The following is a 21426-nucleotide window of genomic DNA, read 5'->3' as shown; positions in this document are numbered from 1 at the left end:
ATGTTGAAAATCTTACACGCACACACATATACACACACACACACACACACACACACACACACACACACACACACACACACACAATTAAAGAAACAGGACACTGGCATGTTGAAAATCTTACACGCACAGACACACACGCACACACACACACACACACACACACACACACACACACACACACACACACACACACACACACACACACACACACACACAATTAAAGAAACAGGACACTGGCATGTTGAAAATCTTACAATGTATATAATTGACACAAGATTTCAGGTACAACAGCAAATGAGACATTTGTAATTTTCAACCTCTTTCTGGCATCTATCTTCGACATAAGCACAAACTCTCCATAGATTTCTGATAACAACAAAACCAAAGTACATAAAAACGAGAATTAAAAGTACTTTGTTCCTCATAAATTGGCACCTTTAAGAAATTCCTCGTATTCAACAAACGGTGTAGAATAAAGCCGTCTTTAAATGGTGGGATAACCGGCTTTGCATGTTTCCACCTAATGAATGAGTGCAGGATTAAGGTGCACACACTGATTTAAGATCAGCACTCCACAACCTTTCTTCCTGCCTCTTTGTTTTTACACTGTTTCACCATAGTTGAACAGGAGACGTCTTGCTGGGCCATATCTATCTGCATACGCACATCCCCAATCAATAGTCGTTTTTGGAAGGTGTTGACTCACATATTGATCGACCATCTTGTGATGTCTATGTGCAGACAATGCCATTCATTGGCCTCATAAAAGTGCAGGTTTTATAAAAGGGAGGGGGACTTTGAGCAACAAATTAATGAGATCAAAAGGTGGAGGAGGAGAGAAGGAGGGGAGGGTTGGGGGGTTGTGCAAATTTCAGCCGATGACATTGTGAGGCAGTCATTGAAACTGAAGTTGTGAGTCGCAAGTTGTCTTTGAATTGGAATGTCACCATCACAGTTGGAGTCATTTCTCATTCTTTACAGGGCTTAATGTGGACTTTCACATTCAAATTCAGATTTGTCTAGAGGGTCACAAAAAGAAGACTAATGTAGTGCTCTTACTAATTGTTCTTTGTTCAATATGTGTATTTTTCCCCTATCTAATATCATTATATCTCTGTTTTTGAATCTAAAAATGGACCCCAACCCTAGACAAAATGGCAAAGGCAGTCACAGGCAGATTTCTTTAACCAGGGACTAACAGAAAGACAGACACACGCCGCACATAGACACACATACGCACAGCAAACATTAATTAAGCAAGTCGAGAGGAAAAAAAAGAAAATATCATCAAAGTAACATGTCAGGTAACACTTGACAACAGCCTCACCTATTTTCAGAGCAGTAATTAACCAAGTATCTAACAGATGTGGTTCTCAAAATTTGACAGAGCCTCCAACAACTTAATCGGAGCTGCAGTATTATCAACTGTCAGATGCATATAGTTTTTTTTTCTCATTAAATGAATCATGGTGGATTGTCCCAACGTGCAACTAAAGCAGTGATGTATTTTAAAACTATGTGTCAATTCCCGTCCTCCAAATTAAATGTATCTGTCACATACAATACTGACAAGCAGAGATACCATCAATACGGATTAGGATTGGTTGAAAATCCAATTTTTGGTGGGGGAAAAATGAGCTATATTCATCTCCCGTTGCTGTCAGTTGTATCGCACTAAGTCAGACAATGTTAGTCCGATACATTTTAATACATTTCATTTCCGTGCCCTCCAAACAAGGTTTATAAAGGCTCTATCATCTGTCCCTCTTTTGCTCTATCAATCAAAGACAAGTCCACACATTCACACACAAATATACACACATGCAAGCATCGTCCCATCATCCTGTCCACACGTGTGGTATGTTTTCTCCCCAACAAGCATTCTCATCAGGAAAAGCCTTAAAACTGTGTTCCCGCAACATTCCCAATAAGGTTGACACATAATGAAACAGTGTCATTGTCATATTGCCTTGCCACCATAACAACTGAAGAAGCATGAGGGACGCTTTAAAGGTCGTTATAACTGATGAGCGGGGAGGAGGGTAGCGGGAGTAGGGGGTGGGAATAAAGAGGCACTGATATAGAAAAGTTTGCAGAGAAAGGGAAGGCAGATATGGATACGCGATGACAGATGATGAATGAAATAAGAGTTATAGCATAAGATGCCGGCCGTTATAAAATTTGGATAGCTAACTGGTGATTTTTTTTTTTTTCTTCTGGAAAACAACCAAAAGCATGTACACTGTTGTGTCTGCCATACAAATAGGTAAGTACGATACAAAGACGTGCATGGTGTGGCTGTTACTGTGATATGGATCATTGCTGCAATGAGACAAAAACGCAAGCTGCAATTTCGATGCTAATCACAGGAGCACTGGGCCTTTGCAGGGAACACACAAAATTATGCATATTATATTGTTGCTCTGCTGTGCACATAAAAAGAATACTGAAAAGAAAAAAAAAAAAGCGCTACATGACAGCAGTGTTTTTGCTTCCGTGTACATTTCTGTTCTGCTACACGTTTCCAACATCGTGAACTGTCAATCCTTTGCCGTGATGGCAATCTTAAACTGACACCCCCATTCCACATACAGCGCTCTATAGTGGGAAGATGCTGTCATCTGAGACCTGGCCCGGCCCAGCATGTGTTATGGTTACACCAGACTCTCGAGTTGATCCCACACAGCCGGCAGAGTCTGGAGAGAGGGAGAGAGAGAGAGAGAGAGAGAAAGAGAGAGAGAGAGAGAGAGGGAGATCTGCCCCAGCAGAGGGAATGTAGGGATGAGCGGATGGATAGAGTGGCTGACGGGTCACGTTACTCCCACATTAGACGATCATGTCAGTGTGAATGTGATCACGGCTATTATTACAGCTTACATGATGAAATGGCTAAAAAGTGCTGACGCCGAGTGCTCGCATCCTTGCTGTGAGAGAGTGTGTGTTGAGAGTGTAATCATATTGTGAGGCTTAATGCATTAAGAGGTCTGCTGGGTCGTGCTGTCCAGATTATCCTCCTTTAAAAAGTCATCAATATTGTATTTCATTTAAGTTTGTGGTTCATCTATATTTTCTATAAATATTGGGGAGTGATTAAACCACTCTGGGCTCTGTAATGGGTTATTGATCAATAAATAATTCTACTGAACACAAGTGCCGTTTTAAAAAAAAAGGAGTGGAATAACAAATATATGTATCTAAGCGCCACTGCAAAGCCCCATTCTCCCTCTCCCTGTGGTGTCAACACCAACATACTGTGAGCAATATAGTCTTACACATGTCTTAGGTAGATATAATCTCAGAGAACCCAAAAACCAGAAACAAAACATTAGACGATGTGCAAAGACCAGCTCTAATGGTGTCATAATATAGCAAGAAATAAAAGAAAAGAGCAGAACCAAAACATTTATGAATACTCATAATTCCATTTTCTTCTAATCCAAAACCAAAAGGAAGTCCGTCCAAGTGATTTTTGTTGTTTTTTTCCTTACACTTAGTATTTAGTTTTGGCAAAGTAACTAACCCCCAACTTCTCCTCCCTCCCCTTTCAGACTCTCCCCAACCTCCGTGTCCCAAACTCAGTCCCAGTTGGTAGATTCCCCGTCAATTATCGCCGGAGCAGCAAAATAAGTAGTGGAAGCAGGTAAATGGTAATGCAGGGGAGGTTCTGCTTGGCGTGGTTTCCTTTCACCCCTTCGTTAACTGGAGGGGGTTGAAAGAATTTGGGTCGGTCGGTGATGGGGACAAGGCGTGGGCCACGGGAACACATATCGTCGGCGCACATGCCGCTTCCTGAACCGCTGACATCATCACCTACAAACAGAGGGTTGGGACATGAGTTTAATGGTACGACATACATGCAATTTTAGATAAGATAAGCCTTTATTGTCTCCTATAGGAGAAATTTGTCTTGGGCAGTCGAGAGAACACAAAAAATGGCGACGCATCGCACATAAACATGGTACACAAACAGTAAGCGTACATAAAACATAAGCATACATTATCTCATCCGAATGTGTTCAGTAAACATCCGATAAAAACCTCAGACAGGACCCCACTACCTTCCCCCACACTCACAGAAGAAAGAGAAAAAACCCACAGCACATCCTCCCCCTAATATTGCACTTAATTCTACCCAGATTGCACATTTCCCGTTAAATCATGCTATGCTCAAAACCTTATGTATTGCACAATGCCCAAGTGCAAAACTGCTCAATACCTTATCCCAAAAAAACAAACAAAAAAAGTGATGTTGCTTATGTATTCATAGAATTACCATATTAAGACCACTGCCACATACTCATACATATTAAACAAACATACATAAAACATACATTTGCTTAACTACTAGCAAGAACTATGAGGTTTACTATCCAGGTGCAGGCCCCAGAAAAAGGATGAGAATTTTGCCTTGTGTTACATACATTATGCTGAAGGAAAATATGACCTCAATTATTCAAAAAGGCACCTTTATTTAGGCCATGCATTTCTATACCTTAATTTTAACTACAAACTTTCTACCATTTTGCTAGAGCTCGTACAAGCTTAGATAGAAGTTTACTGCCTCCTCAGATAAACAGAAATATAGTTACTTCCCTTAATCTAGAACTTGTTAAAAAAAGCTTTTAATCATCGGCGAGCCATCTGGGATGAAGTTTCTTGTGAATGTTCTGTTGGAACTCGTGGGCTGTGATGGTAGAAGTACTCACTGGTGTCCTGAAAGTCCACATCCTGGCCGTTGAGAGCATTCTTCAAACGGTGCGTCATGATCTTCAGCTGCATTATCTGTTGGCGTATTGTCATGTCTGGTTTGGTGATGTCGGTTTCCACCTCAGGGTTGTTGATCTGGCTGGCGAGGCCATCACCGATCACCTCGGGAAGGTACCTGGCACACATTAACATTTGGTTTAACATGGAAGCACCTAGTCTAAAACGTTTCATCTCCTCGTCACAGTTAATTGGAGACTATACAGTATATTACTATTGCTGAACAGGGGACACTGTGGCCAAAAGTGGCAACGGCAGAAAAAAAGGCACATTGGATTCGCTTCATTTCCCAGGATTCTGTAGAATCTGCTGCTTTAATGACATCATCATTAGGTGACTGACAGTGGCCAGTGTGTTTGGAATAGGGGTGGGGGAAAAAATCGATACAGCATAGTATCGCGATATTTTTCGTGGCAATACTGTATCGATACACAGACGCCAAGTATCGATCTTTTATGATATATGTCTTGGTCAGTCTGTCTGCTTGACAATCCCATTTTGCAGCAATACAATTGAAGTGAGATGAACAAACAGAGAAATGTATCTTTTTAGATAAAACAAATGTTGACAAAATTGTCCTTTGGGGACATCATTTGAAACTGGGAAAAATTTGAAGTTGGAAAAAAGGTAATAAATTGCAATATATCGCAGAATATTGCAATATGTTTAAAATCGCAATAATATCATATCGTGACATAAGTATCATGATGATATCGTATCGTGAGGCCTCTGGTGATTCCCACCCCTAGTTTGGAATGGGACCACAAGCAGGAAACAACTAATATGTCTCTTGGTGAGATGCAGTGTGTTTACTTCTTGTTTGTGAAAAAAGACTGAAATGTTTATCTGTAACAAGCTAAAGTAACGTAAGTAAAGAGGAAGTCACGAGTTACTGGTCATACCAGAACAAATAAGGCTGCATCAGCAAAACCCCAGAGTGTAATGAGCATGGATGTGTTTCATTACGTCCGCCAAGGAGGTTATGTTTTTTGCTCGGTTTGTCTGTTTGTTTGTTTGTTGCTTTGCTGGTCAGCAGGATAATGGAAAAACTACTAGCCAGATTTTAATGGAACCTGCCGTAAGGGTGTAGCATGGGCCAAGAAACAACCCTTTACATTTTAGAGCGGATCCGAAACACAGGGAGGATACAAGAATTATTTTTCACGGGCATGGTGGCGTGACTTTTCCACTAGGTGGGGCTGCGGCTTTATAGGTATTTTGGCTGTCTCCGTTATGTTTGCAGCTGCGACTCAGCACAGACAGACACTCACTGGCTACATTTAGATGGTGCGTTTTAGTTTGACTGTTTGATTATGATGTTATATTTATAGTATTAGCGTTACTCAGCGTCACCCTAAAATTGGTCATAATGCAAGTTTAATAGTGGTCGCAACATAGGTTTAATAGTGGTCCTGACTGCTGGTTCTTCTGATAAATAGTTAAATAGTGGTCAAAACATTACTTTAACACCCGGGTCTGCCGGCGATCTCTGACGTTACTGTCTTTAAGACGCTGCAGCGGGCTCAGTTTTAAAGCTAGAGTGAAGGTATGAGTATCATGTCATGCTAGCTTGTAGGGAAAGGGGCTAAATAAACTGACGAGGGAAATACCGTGTCTAATCGTTTTGAAATATAATACATTTGAATATATATTCAAAATATATCCAGACATAAAGTGGTTGTGGTTGCAGATTTGCATAGCATAGAAGACTGGACTATTGGCCTTGGTGGAGGTCTGCGCTCTCTGAGTGCCCTTCTTGTTGCTTATTAATTCAATTTAATTGTAAGTGGAATATTGTAAAATATCTTCCATTCAAAACTTACTCAGTCTAGCTTTACTATACAATACAAATACCATGTATATATGATAAATATATTTGGTGGCTGAGACATACAGTCGGTTTTCCAAAAATTAAAAGAATAACAATATTACTTCAGTTGCACCATACAGTATCTGTTATATTGTGCATTAAACACCATTATTTTGTAAAGTATCAAGTACATTTTGTACTTTCATATCTTATTTTGAAATACATTTCTTTATAAGGTTTATATGCCTTACCTGGCACGGTTCATGCCGTTCCAGCACTTATCCTCGGCCCCTGTTCCAGTGGCCACTCTGTCACTGCAGAGAATGTTTGGGAGAGAAACCCAGTACGGCTGCATGTCCCTCAGTCTCGCGGTTACATCAGACACCTATGGCAGAGTTGACAAGAGCAAATTCATGAGCTTCTATACTTTGTTCAACATCACAGCATGATGGTACACTCAAACAGGAGAGTAAAAAAGACTGCAGTGCTCAGTCATCTGAGTCACTGATCCATCCAAGCATTCATTCCCCTCTAAACACCCCACAGTTGTCTGTGTAAAGGTTGAAATCAACAGCAAGAAGGGTTTAATTGCCCATGATGAGCAATGGCTCCCGGGTCATAAACCATTACTATGAATGGATCAGATTAAGCCATCAGAGAGCCATAATAAGGATAAATACGAACCAGTTTGTCCATTTTGTTAGAGCTGGTTCCCAACTTGTCCTCCACTGTAACCTTCACTCTCTTCATGGTGTCGTCGGGTCCCGTGCTGCTGGTTCCTCCCTCTCTGATGTTGCCACACGCCTGGAACAACTGGGGCAGGAGACAGTGAAGGAAAGACAAGACAGACATGTAGAGAGAGGACACATGAGCGGTTAATAAAAAGGGTGAAATGAGGAAATTAACTCAGTTCTGTTCAGAACTAGAATCACCGCCTTGCGGTTGTATGCCTCCGCCAACCAGTCAAGTTGCAGTTTACATTCATGTCTGCCTAGACTCATAATATAATGCAAATAAAAAGGTATTAAGTGTATTTTTTCTGGCGAAACATAGATGCTTCACACACATCTTCAACCTGGCAGCACAGATCTGTGTGTGTGTGTGTGTGTGTGTGTGTGTGTGTGTGTGTGTGTGTGTATGTGTGAGAGAGAGAGAGAGAGAGGCTGATGCTTTTCCTGGAAAACAGTTCATCCAAGTCACAGTTAAAACCAGTTTTAACAAATATACAGTGAAAATATAGCCTAGAAATCTAGACGCTTCCTAGCGGCAGCAAATGTAATTTGCAGCCAGGGTCAGTCTAGCAACTCTGACCAGAATTCTTTTTTTCGGAAAAAAACAAATTCTGGTCAGGCCAATCACATCGTGTATAGAGTCGGTGGGCGGGCTTAACATACGGACGGCAGAGTTGCAACAGTTCCACGTGAATTCCCTGCTACTTGAAAACAAAGAAGATGGCCTCTGCTGCTGGCGAACAGCGGTCTTTCGAATCGTCTTCAGCCGCGACTCTGGAAGACTTGGAGTTAAGCACTGAAGTCATTCTTAAAAAAAGGAAGATGTGTTCGGAGTTTTGCCGACAGGATAGAGCAAAAGTTGAATCTATCAACTAGCGTTGCTCTGGTTGGCTATGAGTGCAGAGGGAATTTGAAAGACAACCGTTTATCCCGCCCCTTGGATTAAGCCCTGCCAATGGTGAGTTCCCATACCCAACATCTTGATGTGGGTCTGGCTTGTCAGGCTAGTGAAACTAGGGATCAGGTGGGAAAATTCCCTCCACGGTGTACTGATACATCGCATTCACAAAAATGGGACGGACAACCTGAAAACATACTGCCTCCAGCCACGGCTATCCCCGGCCCAGAGGCATACAAATGTGTACAGTTTACTCAGCTTTCAAAACACGGCTAGAGCCAAAGGAGATTTAAGTTCTATACCATTTAATTCATCTTCAACTAGTAACTGAAACTGTAAGGCTTCAGACTCTGGCAATAAACTTTATTTTCCTACTTTATATGGTTCATATTGGTGTTGGTGTTAACGAGACTGAAATCTGATGCTGCTGAAACCAGCTCTCTGAATAGAATCCAATAAACCCATACTTGTACACAAAGAACCTTTGAGCACATCAGTACACACAAATCTCTACCTTTTGAAAGCCAACAGCGACGAGTGGTAGTGGTTATTTGCATGAACCCAAGTGTCAATCACAGCGTTGCTGCAGCAGAATGATTCACAGCTCAGAAAGCACTACTTGTCCCTATGGGGCTTACATTTTATAAATGGAGACCAGGGAATAGAGTAAGACTGCAGTCAATCTGCCATCCAATCTGGCCTGCTCAGAGGAGCCTCAAGCCTTTGAACCTTCACACATAACTATAAAATAATCCTGTCTTAAGCTTCCAGTCATGTCTGTCAGCATAACTCGTTGGTGTTGTGCAGCAACAGCAGATTGAATAATGGACATACAAAACATGGCATAGACTCTGTTACTGTACAACAGAATAGTGGCAGATAGACCTCAAGCACATTTACTTATGCGGCATGTTTTTATAGGGAAAGTACACATACATGCACAACATATGGTGGTGGTATTGGTGTCAACAGATTATATAAATAGGAGATAATCTGTCCTACGCAGTGTCTACCATAATACTAGGCCGTAGACTTGAATCGACTTCTGTGGGATCAACACGGCACTCTCCCCTGGAGATGAAGATCAGAAGCTGAGGCTGTGTGTGATTACCATACCGAACCAGGTCAGAGGCAGTCCGCCAGACTCTGGCTCACCTTAAGCCAGCCAGGCTCTTTAACAGCAAACCAGCACAGGGGAAGCTTTGTCTTTCCTCTCACCATCTCCACTGTTTTCCATCCTCACCAAACAACTTCCAATGCTGCCAGCGCCTTTTAAGGATCATATAAAACTGTTGCTCAATCACCATTAAACAGTGAAGTAAACGCTTGGCCCGCAGGCACTGTCATTACTCACATCCTTTTATTTTAAATCAACAGCATTAATGTAATGGTAGGATAGGTGTTAATTCCACAAACAAATAAATGTAAGGGCAATAGGGGACACAGTCTCTCAACTGATGGATCCAGGGTATGTGTATCAGTTTGCACCAAGATGTTTGACTTTCTTACTTCTACTGCTTTACCAAGTGGTATGAATATTTTACAGCCCCTGAAATCTATTTCTCTTTAACATTAAATATTCATAACTAAATAGGCAACAATCAGCTAATGTGCTTCAGCAGGACTATGTGGGAGTGCTTTGAACAGATGTGATTGACAGTTGCCTGGCTACATAAGCAAATAAGGACAACTGCTGTCTCATTTTGATTCCAACATTGCTAAATCCTGATTGTTACATGGAAGTGTGTGACGTCATCTTTTCTTTAAATTTCCAACGGTGAACCACTATGAAGAGCACAGACACAAACACAAATACAGAAATCACTCTTGTGAGAAAAATAAAACTGTTTTAACTTTGGCAGACAGTTGTGTGTGTTTGTGTGTGTGTGGTAATGTAGGACCACCTGGCTCATAGAAAGTAGGTTTTCAGGGCCTTTTAAAATATAGTGCCAACCATTTTATGGATATACGATTGCCAGTTTGACTTTGATTTACTTCCCTCAAGCAGGAAAAAAGATACACATATTTAAGATGCACATACGGTTGATTTGATTGGTCTTGGCTGATGCAAGACCAGCACACCTACTAATACTGTATGTTCCAATGATGTTGAGGGGGTGTTGTATGTTACAGGCCTGCACAGCTCTCTACTGTTGTGTCTTTAACCAAATGAAAATCACAGGGGAGTACAGTGTACATTTTGTTTGTGATCAGCACTATTCAATATTTTGATACCGGGGATATTCAGTGGCAATGGTGGTTTAACTCACAATATCATTTGATGTCTTTTTCATGAACTCTTCATTGTATTCTGTGTAGTTTGTATGGTTTAGTTAGCTGTATCTGTGTACCAATGTGTGCTCTGACCTTGCTGTTGATGGTCTCTATATTCTCCATCATGGTAGACATGCCTTCTGATATGCGATTGGGGAGGGTAAGGACCACGCTCTCCACACCAGATGGACCATTGAAGCGACCGGCCACCTGCATCATTGTTTCTACAAAGAGGTACAGTTGGCGTGACGAAATTGTGAATTGTTTCATATGTAGTACGCTGGTAGAAAGATTCCGATGTATTCACTGCACAAAGTCGGGTTTGAGCAAACATATGGCTGAATTGGATGCATGTGTAAATGTGTGTGTGCTCCCCACCTGCCAGATGTCTCCACTCGGTGTTGAGGTCAGCCTGGTTGGCCAGACAGCCCTTCATGACGTTGCTGCAGTAGTTGGCACACGGTCTGGCAGAGGCCATGCCGCGGCAGTGGGGACAGTAAGTCATCCTCATCATGGCCCGCGTGCACTCAGTGCTCATCTGCACCTGGGGTAGGTCACAGACAGAAATAAACATACACCACCTGGATGAAAAATGACTGTTTTTGTCAAGTATATATGATCTAATAGTCTACAAGATACAAATGACAGCAGCACTTGATCAAACTGTACATTTGACCAGGTTCACTGTTCGAAGCCCTGCTGTCGCAAAACTGTGGGAGGTCACCTCCCATGATGACCTTTTTTCAGTTTGCACCAGTCATTCATTCAACACAGTTTCCTTGGAAACCACTTTGGGAGAACTCGCTTTTTGTTTCACATGCAATGAAAAGGCCCTGACATTCATACAAGTATTCTCAGTCCCTCACTCCATCCTTCCAGCTTCCTCCGTTTCTCTCTCGATCCCACAAGGCTGTTCCCCCAGGAAAGGGCCTTGTTGCGTGAAAAGTGAAACTGGGTTAATACCAGTAAGCTCTGTTCACAAGAGAGTACCGCTATGCATACAAAACCTCAGGAAGTGTGTGTGTGCATGAGACAGAGAGAGCAAGAGAGAGAGAGAGAGAGAGAGAGAGAGAGAGAGAGAGAGAGAGAGAGAGAGAGAGTGGAATGAGCCCAGCTACGCATACAAAGCTCCTCTAAGCTGACATCTGGGCCAGCCTGATGCTTTTCCTGGAAACATTTCTTCCAACAGCAAAGTCACAGTTAAAACCAGCTTTTTAACAAATATACAGTGGAACTAGGACAATAGGGATCACGTGGGAAAACAAACCATAGATGCGTTGAACACTCTGCAGACCTGTCAGTAGTAAAGATAGTCTGCTTGGCATAATTGGGCATACAAATGATCATTCTCAGGCCATGGACAATAGTGATAACTATAATCAGCATTAACAAAGGCAGATCCTCGGTAGCACTTGTGCTTCATGGTGTAATTAGTGTGTGCATCTTAGTATTGTATGTAGTTTATAGCTCTTTACAGATTTTCTTTAGTGATCCACACTTTCTCTCACGCTTTCAAAACGTCCTTTCACCAGTTCTAATGTTAAAAATGTGGTTGTAACGTTTCAAACAGCCATGAATGTGTACTGTTGCTAGTCTTTTTTTCTCGGTATTCAATGTCTATTTATGACTGTATCAACCCAGTTTCCCCACAAGGATCATTCAAATTTAATCTAATCATATTTGATGCACATAGGGCAAAAGTAATGTATTTTGACAATGCTTCAACTCCAAATGAAATCATAAACCACATACAAAAAAATAGGCCTACATTAGTAAATGCATCTCTGATGTGTAAAAGAGATCAATAGGATAACAATGTAAGTATTGCCAGTTGCACAAGGAGGACAGTATAAAGTGAAATAAGTGACACAGAAAAGCAATAACCCCACCACATTCCCAGGCTTAATCTCAAGTCATATGAGACATGAGTCAGATCCTAACTCCTGCCCTCCTTTTCTCCCCTCCTCCCATCCTTACCCTACCTCTCATTAGCCAGGGATGAGTCAGACGAATGCTTCTTCTGTGAGAGAGAAGAGTGAGGGAAGGGAGTGTGCAGGGATAAGTGAAAAAAAAAGAAAAGAAACGAGAGAAAAAAAAACGAGAGAGATAGGGGGATGTTAAAAAAGCTACAAGATTCACCAAGGGCGTTGGCAGGGGAGTACATAAAAAACAGGGTGATGTTAATGAAATACTTATTAAGGGGAGACAGTCATTAATTCTGTTTCTGTTACATCATCCAAACAGTATTAATGCTGGGAAATCCCAGGCCAGCCCCAACAGGCACGAAACAGTGTGTAACTCCTCTGTGGTGCTAATTGGAGGTTGATGTTGACAACTTCCTCTGTATCCTTGGAGCTGCGGTGCATCAGGCACTGTGAGGAAGGGTCTGTCAAATTAGAATGTAATAAACGGGTTAAATTGGGTTGGGACTGTCCGGGAAAGAAGAAGACCTCAGCCCACTTGGCAGAGAGTGATAGGTGGAAGGCAAGGTAGGGAGAAAAATATAGAAACTGACTACATGTAAATTGTTCTGATATTCTGCTGAAACGATAGCCTGGATGCCAGCCGAACTTAGCCCCGCCCACAACATTTGAGGTCGGGAAGTTCGGTCTGGACTCGATCCGTTGCGGAGCAACTATGCTTGAACCAGAGCTGTTTGGACCAATCAAATTGTCAGGGCGGGCTTTATACAATGATGGACAGATGATCAACAGTAACGTAATCAACCACGTCACCAAAGAGCGCTTGGGTTGAATTTGTTTACAACAAAGATGGGTGCCATCGCGTCTGTTATAGAGGATATCGACAGCGCATTCATTTTAAAAGAGGAACAGAGAACCGCGATCACGTATAGTATACACGTTGCCACACCCGTCCGCACGATACGGAAACTGACGCCTCTGCCTTTGCTCTGTCGAAGCCTGCCTTTGACTTGCCGCTTTTGTGAAAACTGTCTCCGTTGCTCTGATTGGTTGTAGGTCTATCCAATTGACTGCAGAGGCATTTTCTTTCCTGGTTCAGTTGAAACAAGCCCCATAATCACATCCCAATGGAGCAGTATCACCGTGCGTTCATGGACATCGTAAAAAAAAAAATTCCGAGTGAAAACGTCATCATTCACGTCAGAGGCGGGAAACTGGGGCTGGATTTTGCTAACCGAGTATCCCAGTTGGTGACGCGTTGTTGACAACTGACGTTTGATGTAGGCGACTTTGGTTCACTGAACATATTTCAATGACGATAAACTGTTTATTGTGGACAAATGCCTCTGCCAAGAAACATACACAGACATAACATGTTTCAAATTATTCATAAATAGGCCCATGTATCAAAAAAAAAACAACACCTTATCCGTGTCCTACCCCGTTCCTTGTCCTGCAGATAACACAAACACCTGTCCATGTGCTGTTTCTATGCTCGTATAAGAAAACAGCAGCAAATCTTTTGTTATTGTGGCCTCCATGTTTTCACACACCTGATGCTCTAGGCTACGGCCAACCGTTGGTGGCAGTCATGCAACAAGTTTTTATGCCAAACGCCAATATAACAGAAGAAGAAGAACACGCATCCCGACCATGTGAACGCTGCCAGTCGGAAAAACAACGTAATCACGGGGGCGGTCCCTGTTATTCCCAGGTGGCATGAACGCAGCATCAGACTCCTATTCTGACTAGAATCTGAGTATGACGACGTCAGGCTACTTAAACGATGTCTCGCTTTTACAAAAGGATACTACAACTCTGATTAGCCTTTTAGTGTTCAGAGCAGATTCTACTTTAGTTTACAGTTTGTTAAATGATATCAATCAGATTTTGTAATCAATGCGCACACACATGCACCCATGGCAACCCTGAAACCACAGAGCCTCCCCACATCACAAATCCCAATTTAACCCCTGGTAATAGGACTCATAGACTTAGGGCTGCAACTAAGAATTATTTTCATTATCACTGATTGGATTGATTATTTGTCTAATAAACTGATACATTTGTTTTAATTAAAAAGCCCATCTCAATTACCCAGAGCACAAGGGGTTGACGCCCTCAGATTTTTCAACCAATTGATAGAGATATAAAGATATAAAACAGGGAAAAGAAGAGTCAATCCTCATATTTAACTGAAATAAAATGATTTATGGCAAAATTACCAAACATGCTGTTGAGAAACACACCCGCACACGAACACACACACACACACACACACAAGCCCTCAAAACTAAAACGGATGCCATTGCCTATTAGAGAGATGGATTGACAGCAGTGCGGAATAAATCTTTGAAGCAGTGAGTCACTCACACTCTGACCTGATTCCAATCATCTCCACGCTGGCCCATCGAGAGATATCAAAAGAAAGTTTTAGGTGTGAAATACTCTCTTTGATGTTTGCACGTGTAGCTCTTTGACATGACTGTGTTACATTTTAAACACCCATACCCTTACTTGTCCCTGCTTCACCTTCACAGCACGCTCCCCACACCTGTCAGAACCTTCTACAGTATATTGCTCGTGGCAATCGAGCCAGCGACTCTTCTGTGTGTGTGTCTCTCTCTCCCCCTCTCTCTGCTTGTCTTTCCTCTGTTATTAGTAAGGATATATGAGCGACCTCTCCCCCTCGTGTTATAGTGCGAGACAATCCAGACTCCTTGCCTCCAGAGTGAGCCATGCGGCGCGTGGCCTACTTCCTCCACTCCCCTACCCGAGGGAATAAAACAGGGGACACAGCAACGGGTGCAGGCCTGAGCGAAGCAAGGGAGGAATTAATGTCCTACCAAAAAGAATGACTGCGTCTTACTGTTGAGATCTCCTTTTCTGTTTCACAAAAACTTTCTCAGATGTTTCAGTTTTTTTTCCACGCACCTTGGTCTCTTGCTGTATTCCTTTCATGACCTTTCGCCGTAGTTCCTATTTCAAGGCTAATCCAACTCGAACATATTATATGTTGGTAGCAAACACAAGCACTTCCTTGAAAGACATTTGAAGCACACACATACACAAAGAGAACACTACTCTCTCCAGCTTTACACTCAAGCAGTGTGATACCTCCCTGAGCAGCGTGTGGTAAACATCTTCAGTCGCTGGGCCCTTTAAGTGGCAACACATAGCTATATATAGGAGCGGTTGTCTCATTAGGGCCCAATCAATCGAAGATAGAATTACAGGGAAAAGGATGGGAAAGATAAGATCCAAATTTGTATACCACGCTGTTCACACTGAAAGGGGTGCACAGGGTGCAGCTTGGGGAAATACAAAACAGACACGTTTTTACGTACAATTTACTGGGTGAGGAAGGAGAAAAAAGGATTGAGTGAGCAGTAAGATAGGGGGAAAAAAGAGGATGCTGGAGTTTGTCACAGTCTTTTCTTCCCTTTTCTTGCGTTTTCTCACTGTCTCATTTGTTCCCATCACAGCGCAGTGCTGTTCCAATATGTTTAAGTACAGCACAATGCTGATTGTGTGCTGGGGAAGACAGGGACACAGACTGACACACAGATTATGAATTTGAAATTAAACAGCTGGTTAAACAGGCCCCGACTTGGACGACTCAAAGACAAATTAGACATTCTCTCTTCTTGCACAGTTCAAGGGACCTAGCTTGGAAATTCTCGTTAACGGAGCTTGACCAAGTGTGTCCATAGTGCCTGTTCTCACAATACGCTCTTGCCTTCTCTTTTTAATATTGGTTTTAACTTTTAGAGCTTTAAATGGTCAGGCCCCAGAATACATTGCTGACTTGTTACGCTCATACTCCCCAGGCCGTGCCCTTCGATCAGCAGGCCAAAGTCTCTTAATGGTCCCAAAGACTCGCTATAAAACACGGGGAGACCTGTCCTTCCAGGCTGTAGCCCCCAGACTCTGGAACGCCTTGCCCTTGCTCCTCCGTGTGGCTGATTCTGTTGATTCTTTTAAAAGACAACTCAAGACACTGTTATTTAAACAAGCTTTTAGTTGATTCGGCTTAATTTATCTTTGACTTTTTAAATGTTTTATCCTCATCCAATGTATTTCAATGTGGTTGTACCTTGTGAAGCACTTTGTGATTTTTATCTGTGAAAAGCGCTCTATAAATAAACTTTACTTACTTACTTACTTAAGACTTTTGATAAATGTGTTATAATAGAAGGCAGCCCATGACCTTACTCAGAGTGGCAGCCGCTCCAGTGCACTGGTATTAGCGCTGGTGATAACATTTTGTAATTTTGTAAAAGCTGTGCTAATTATTAACACATTTCCCCCAGCCAGCCTTGTTTAATGAACATATTGCTCACTGTCTTTCAGCACCAACAAAATGGCATCAGTCAGGAAATGTGCATTAGGAAGTAGCCACACAGGGGTAATGTGCTTCCCTGTTGGAGGGGAATGATGGAATAAGGATGTGTGTGTGTGTATGTTTACTTCCGTGTGTACGTGAATGTTTTTTTCTAAGATAGATGCATATCAGTTTAGAGTCCTGCTGGCAGTGGGCGAGCTCGGCAGAGATCATAAGCTACTCTGCCTCGGTCCAGGGGTACACCCATGGGACGCAAATCACAAACAGCAATTTCAACACAGCATGCTGCCCATGCTAACTCTCATCCTTACTTCCCTGTTTGCTTGCTTGAGTCAAAGCGTAGTAACTGTGTCTAGCTCCGTTGGACTAGTTGCATGATTCCCTTAGATCCAGGTCAGGCAGGTTTAGCTGTCGCTGTCACTGTCTTGTTTTTCACTAGCTACGCCAGAGTAGCTGTGTTCATGATTATGTCTGATTTTACTCCCCTGTGGCTGTGCTGTGCTAGGCTTTGCTGCGTGCAGGCACTTAATTGAGACATCAGGTCCCTACGTGTAGGTGTGAGACGTTGCGGTTACTTTCTAGGCCAAAGAGATGCAGAGAGAGATATGCTAGGCCAGGCTGTCTCACTCTGTATTCATACAGTACTGTATGTGCCACTCGCAGTGTGAGCCAGAGCACATATATCAGAGCGAAACGCAGACGGATTATATGGATTCTTTCTTTGACATGTATCCAAATGTGTGGCATTGCAGTCATGTAGTAGCACAACAACCTATTTCGTCATTTTCTTTTGTCCTTATTTCATGCTTGCAAACGGCCTGACCTTGTAATATTTCTTCAAAGTAAGAATTGTACTGGAATATTCGTCTCTGGCGCAGCATCTGTTTCCTCAAAAAAGATGCGTATATTTCTCATGGGGCCACTGCACTCTGCACCCTCCTTGCCCAGTGTCTGACGGGAGATATTCCCCCCCCCCGGTGCATCAATACTGGCCACCTCCCTTTCAGGAGCTGAAATGATTTCTCAGTCTTGCTCTGATCTTAACCTTACTCTTGTCTTATACACAGAGGGGACCATTTCTCTTGGGAGATATTAACCCTCCCCGCGGCCTAGGGAGACATTTTTCAGCGTGAGGCTGACATTAACTGTTGTTGCAGGGGCTGATTGTCTGAGCCGGGGGCCATACTTTATGGAGCCTCTCGTTTCCACCAACATTGATCTGCCACTGCTTTATACTATGCACACGGACTGATAAAAACGTGCCTGTGTGTGTGTGTGTGTGTGCGTGTGTGTGTGTGTGCATGTCTGCGTGTTCACCAAGAAGAGATGAATACGGACCCCTTAACAGAAGAATACCAATGAACATGTACTGGGAGCAGAGGATATGAGCTTTGTGGCAGATTAGACACCAGTAAAAAAGGTATGCTGGGCAATTAGTCGCTTTCATCAAATACAATCAAAGTAAACCAGCATGCGAAGTATGAAAATGGGACTATCATTTTACGGGAAAGAGACCTATCACAGGTATTGGACGGAGGTGATGCCATTGAAAATGAAAAGGTAAGAAAATGGGAGAGAAAACAGTTGCAGGGTGGGAAGAGAGTTTTTTTTTTTTACCTGGGACACTTTGCGCACCACCTCCCCACTGACCACCAGTCCCTGAACAAAAGAGCGTGCTGCCACAAATGTGCGTGTGACCATCATCTTCATCACACGGGGTGTGTCTCCAAAGGGCCGCAGTGTCTCTATCTGCTTGGACACACACTCCAGGTACTCCTCACCTGCAACCAGCATACACATTCATTCAAATCTTTATCTAAGTAGAGAACACATCTAAAAATGATGCTTAAATAAAGCAATATCAAAATCTTTACAAGATGAATAAATGGGACATAAAATTGACATTGTCAAATCCTCTTCATATTTTCTGCTCTTTGTCTTACGTATACAGTATATTGTATATCAGTAGTGGTCTCAGGCAATAAAGCCTTGCTCGAAATGCATCATTAACCCATGAATTAGCTCTTGGTTGTTATTTGGTGTTCTCAGAAAAAGCTGGATGTACCTATGACATATTGCTTGTTTGCCTGGTAGAAGAGCTTCTCCAGCAGCCTGGCCCAGAATTCGTTGAGCACCTCTTCCAGGTTGACATTGGAGCCTCGGTAATAGTGCCTCAAATCCGTATACAGGTCAGAGAAGAACTGGGAGTTCTGGGAGTATACGGAGCCCCAAGTTGGAGGGAAAGTCTCCTGTAGACTAATCGTCGAGCGGTTCAGCAACTCCAGGAAGGAACCTAAAAACAGTTATAGAAAATGAATGGTTTAAATCTCACATTAAATCATATTTACAGTGTCAGCAACCACACACTGCACATTATTATTTTGTCCTGTGCTATTTTTTTCCCCTTAACTTCACATTATCCCACCCACTTATGTACTGTGTGCTGCTCCATATAAAGCCAATCATTAACACAAGATGTATCCACTTCTCAGAGCCATAAAGATGTCTCTAATATTTACAGATAACCACTACAGCAAATGCACAGATTCTTTTTTTACAGAATTTCCTTCTTATTCTAACTGCTTTGTACCAACGTTGCCTCATGCTGTCAGTATACTGAAAGCTGATATATGTGAGAGTCCCTCGAGGAGATGTCAGAGAATTGACAGCGCTTCAGGGTGCAGTATATACTGCTCCGAGTGAGGATTTACAGATATATGATACAGACAGACAGACAGACAGACAGACAGACAGACAGACAGACAGACAGAGGCAGACGGTCTTGAAAGAGAAAAAAAAGTAGAAGAATGTTGAAGTCTGACTGAGACAAGAACAAACAAAAAAAAAAGCAAATGGAAACACAGAGCTGCACGCAGAGTGCAAATCCAAACCCTCCACTAATGTTCTCAATGTTTCATCCAAAGCATTTACAATCCCAAAGGGATACAACTCCACTAATCTCCACAGCCTCCGAAAAATAACACAGAGTCTACAAAAAACGGAACGTTTTAAGCTCGTGAAACTGTTGTATTGGGTTGCAACAGACTGGACAGGTGTAGCTAAAACTGATGACTCACTGCACTGCATTTCACGGGTCATGGGTGAGTTTCCGTGTAGGTGCCTATATTGTTATATAAAGTTGATTTTCATGAACCCCAGCCTTTCTGTGGCCAGTGCCATACACATTTTTTTTCATCTTTCTGGTGTGTAAACAATGTTTATAAATGAGGCCCCTGTTCTGACAAATGTATTGCAGCAGAATGTGCAGCACGCCACTGTCCCCAAACCATCCATCCATTCAGGATTAACATTTGCTCTGCATCTCCGACACACACAAGGGGTTCAAACCTGGTGCATGTGTGTGTTTGTGTTAATCTGTTTGTTTGTTTGTTTGTCTGCCTGTCTGCCTGTGTGTGTATACGTGCGAGTTTGTGCGGCAGGGAGATGGGAAGCTATAGTCTGCGTCGGTGTTTACTTTGTAGGTGTCTTATCTCTGCCCGCCACCACCTCAGATCGGGAGGAGACGAGAAAAGAGCGGGTTGTGGCCTCCACAGGGGACACCGCCTGGAGTTAGCTTATTCCCCTAACGAAGCAGTTTTTAGAAACATCATAACACAAACTTCTACCACACACACACACACACACACACCAGCATGTTTAAAACTATATAAAAACACACCCTGTCTTCTAACAGTTTCCATGACGACAGCATACGAAAAAGCCAAGGTAAACAGTAGCAAGACACACATGCCTAAAGACAATCACAGCACTTGGAGTTACATAACATTTGAATAATGCTAAGCTCATCCTGACCCATCTGCGTGGCATTATCCAAGCATTGGCCTTGTTGAATGCTGTATCTCTGTTCTTCTTTCCCACTCATCAATAAACACCAGCCGGCCTGCTGCACCGCTGCTCTTATTTGCTGCTTTCGTCTGGCATTTTCACAGACTCCGGGCTAAAAAGGTCTACTCTAGGGCTGCTCGATAGTAGGAAAATATCTAATTGCGATTATTTTGACTGATATTGCGATTGCAATATGATTCACGATATTGGAGGGAATGATCATTTTTCTATCATTATTCTCATTTTCATTGAAAACTCGACGGAAGTGTGATTTTTTTTTGCGAGGATCTGTACCAAACAAAGATTGGATTTGCACATTTGGATATTGCACTAGTTCATATTGCGATTTCGATAAAATTGCGAATAATTGCGCAGCCCTAGACTACTCTCATCGGATTAACGGTCATTCTTTGCGCTTAGTGAGTGTTTCCGAAGTCATCTTGGAAACATCAAGGGGCACCTCTCCAAGTATCCAAATTTGGTTTGGTTTAAAAAGCTCTACACTCTGACACATCAGGTCACGTTCCTTCTCATACAACCACAGGCTTGTTCGGTGACACGACCAATTGCCTTTTGACGTTTCCCTCAGTTGGGTTCATGCCCAAAATAATGTATGTGAGTGTACATTATATCTGAGTTATAGTAATGTTGGAACAATGAGCTCTGGGCATAAATGTTTACTTCTGAGGGGTTAAAAAAATGCAACGGAGTACTGATATGTCATAACAAATTCCATTTTCTTTTTTTTTAAATACTGGCCTGCTTTTCCTCGTTGGTGTGATATAAGCAAAAAAACACTGGAAGAAACAAACCAAACCAAGTAACTATTTGGTTTT

General features: G+C 42.4%; 1 protein-coding gene across 1 annotated transcript in view; it reads right to left on the bottom strand.

Annotated features, from left to right (window-relative positions):
* Positions 1–239: 239 nt before the first annotated feature.
* The window catches only part of LOC120568394 (glypican-1-like), a 72480-nt gene continuing 51293 nt past the window's right edge, over positions 240–21426 (bottom strand). Inside the window, 8 exon segments of the mRNA XM_039815908.1 lie at positions 240–3810; positions 4707–4882; positions 6826–6959; positions 7259–7387; positions 10571–10701; positions 10856–11021; positions 18362–18525; positions 18810–19037. Coding sequence (XP_039671842.1) covers positions 3605–3810; positions 4707–4882; positions 6826–6959; positions 7259–7387; positions 10571–10701; positions 10856–11021; positions 18362–18525; positions 18810–19037 — 1334 coding nt within the window. The 3' untranslated portion in view covers positions 240–3604.

This window comes from Perca fluviatilis, chromosome 11, assembly GCF_010015445.1.
Source record: "Perca fluviatilis chromosome 11, GENO_Pfluv_1.0, whole genome shotgun sequence".
NCBI lineage: Eukaryota > Metazoa > Chordata > Actinopteri > Perciformes > Percidae > Perca > Perca fluviatilis.
Note: the sequence above shows the minus strand (reverse complement) of the source record. Positions and strands in the feature narration are given on the sequence as shown.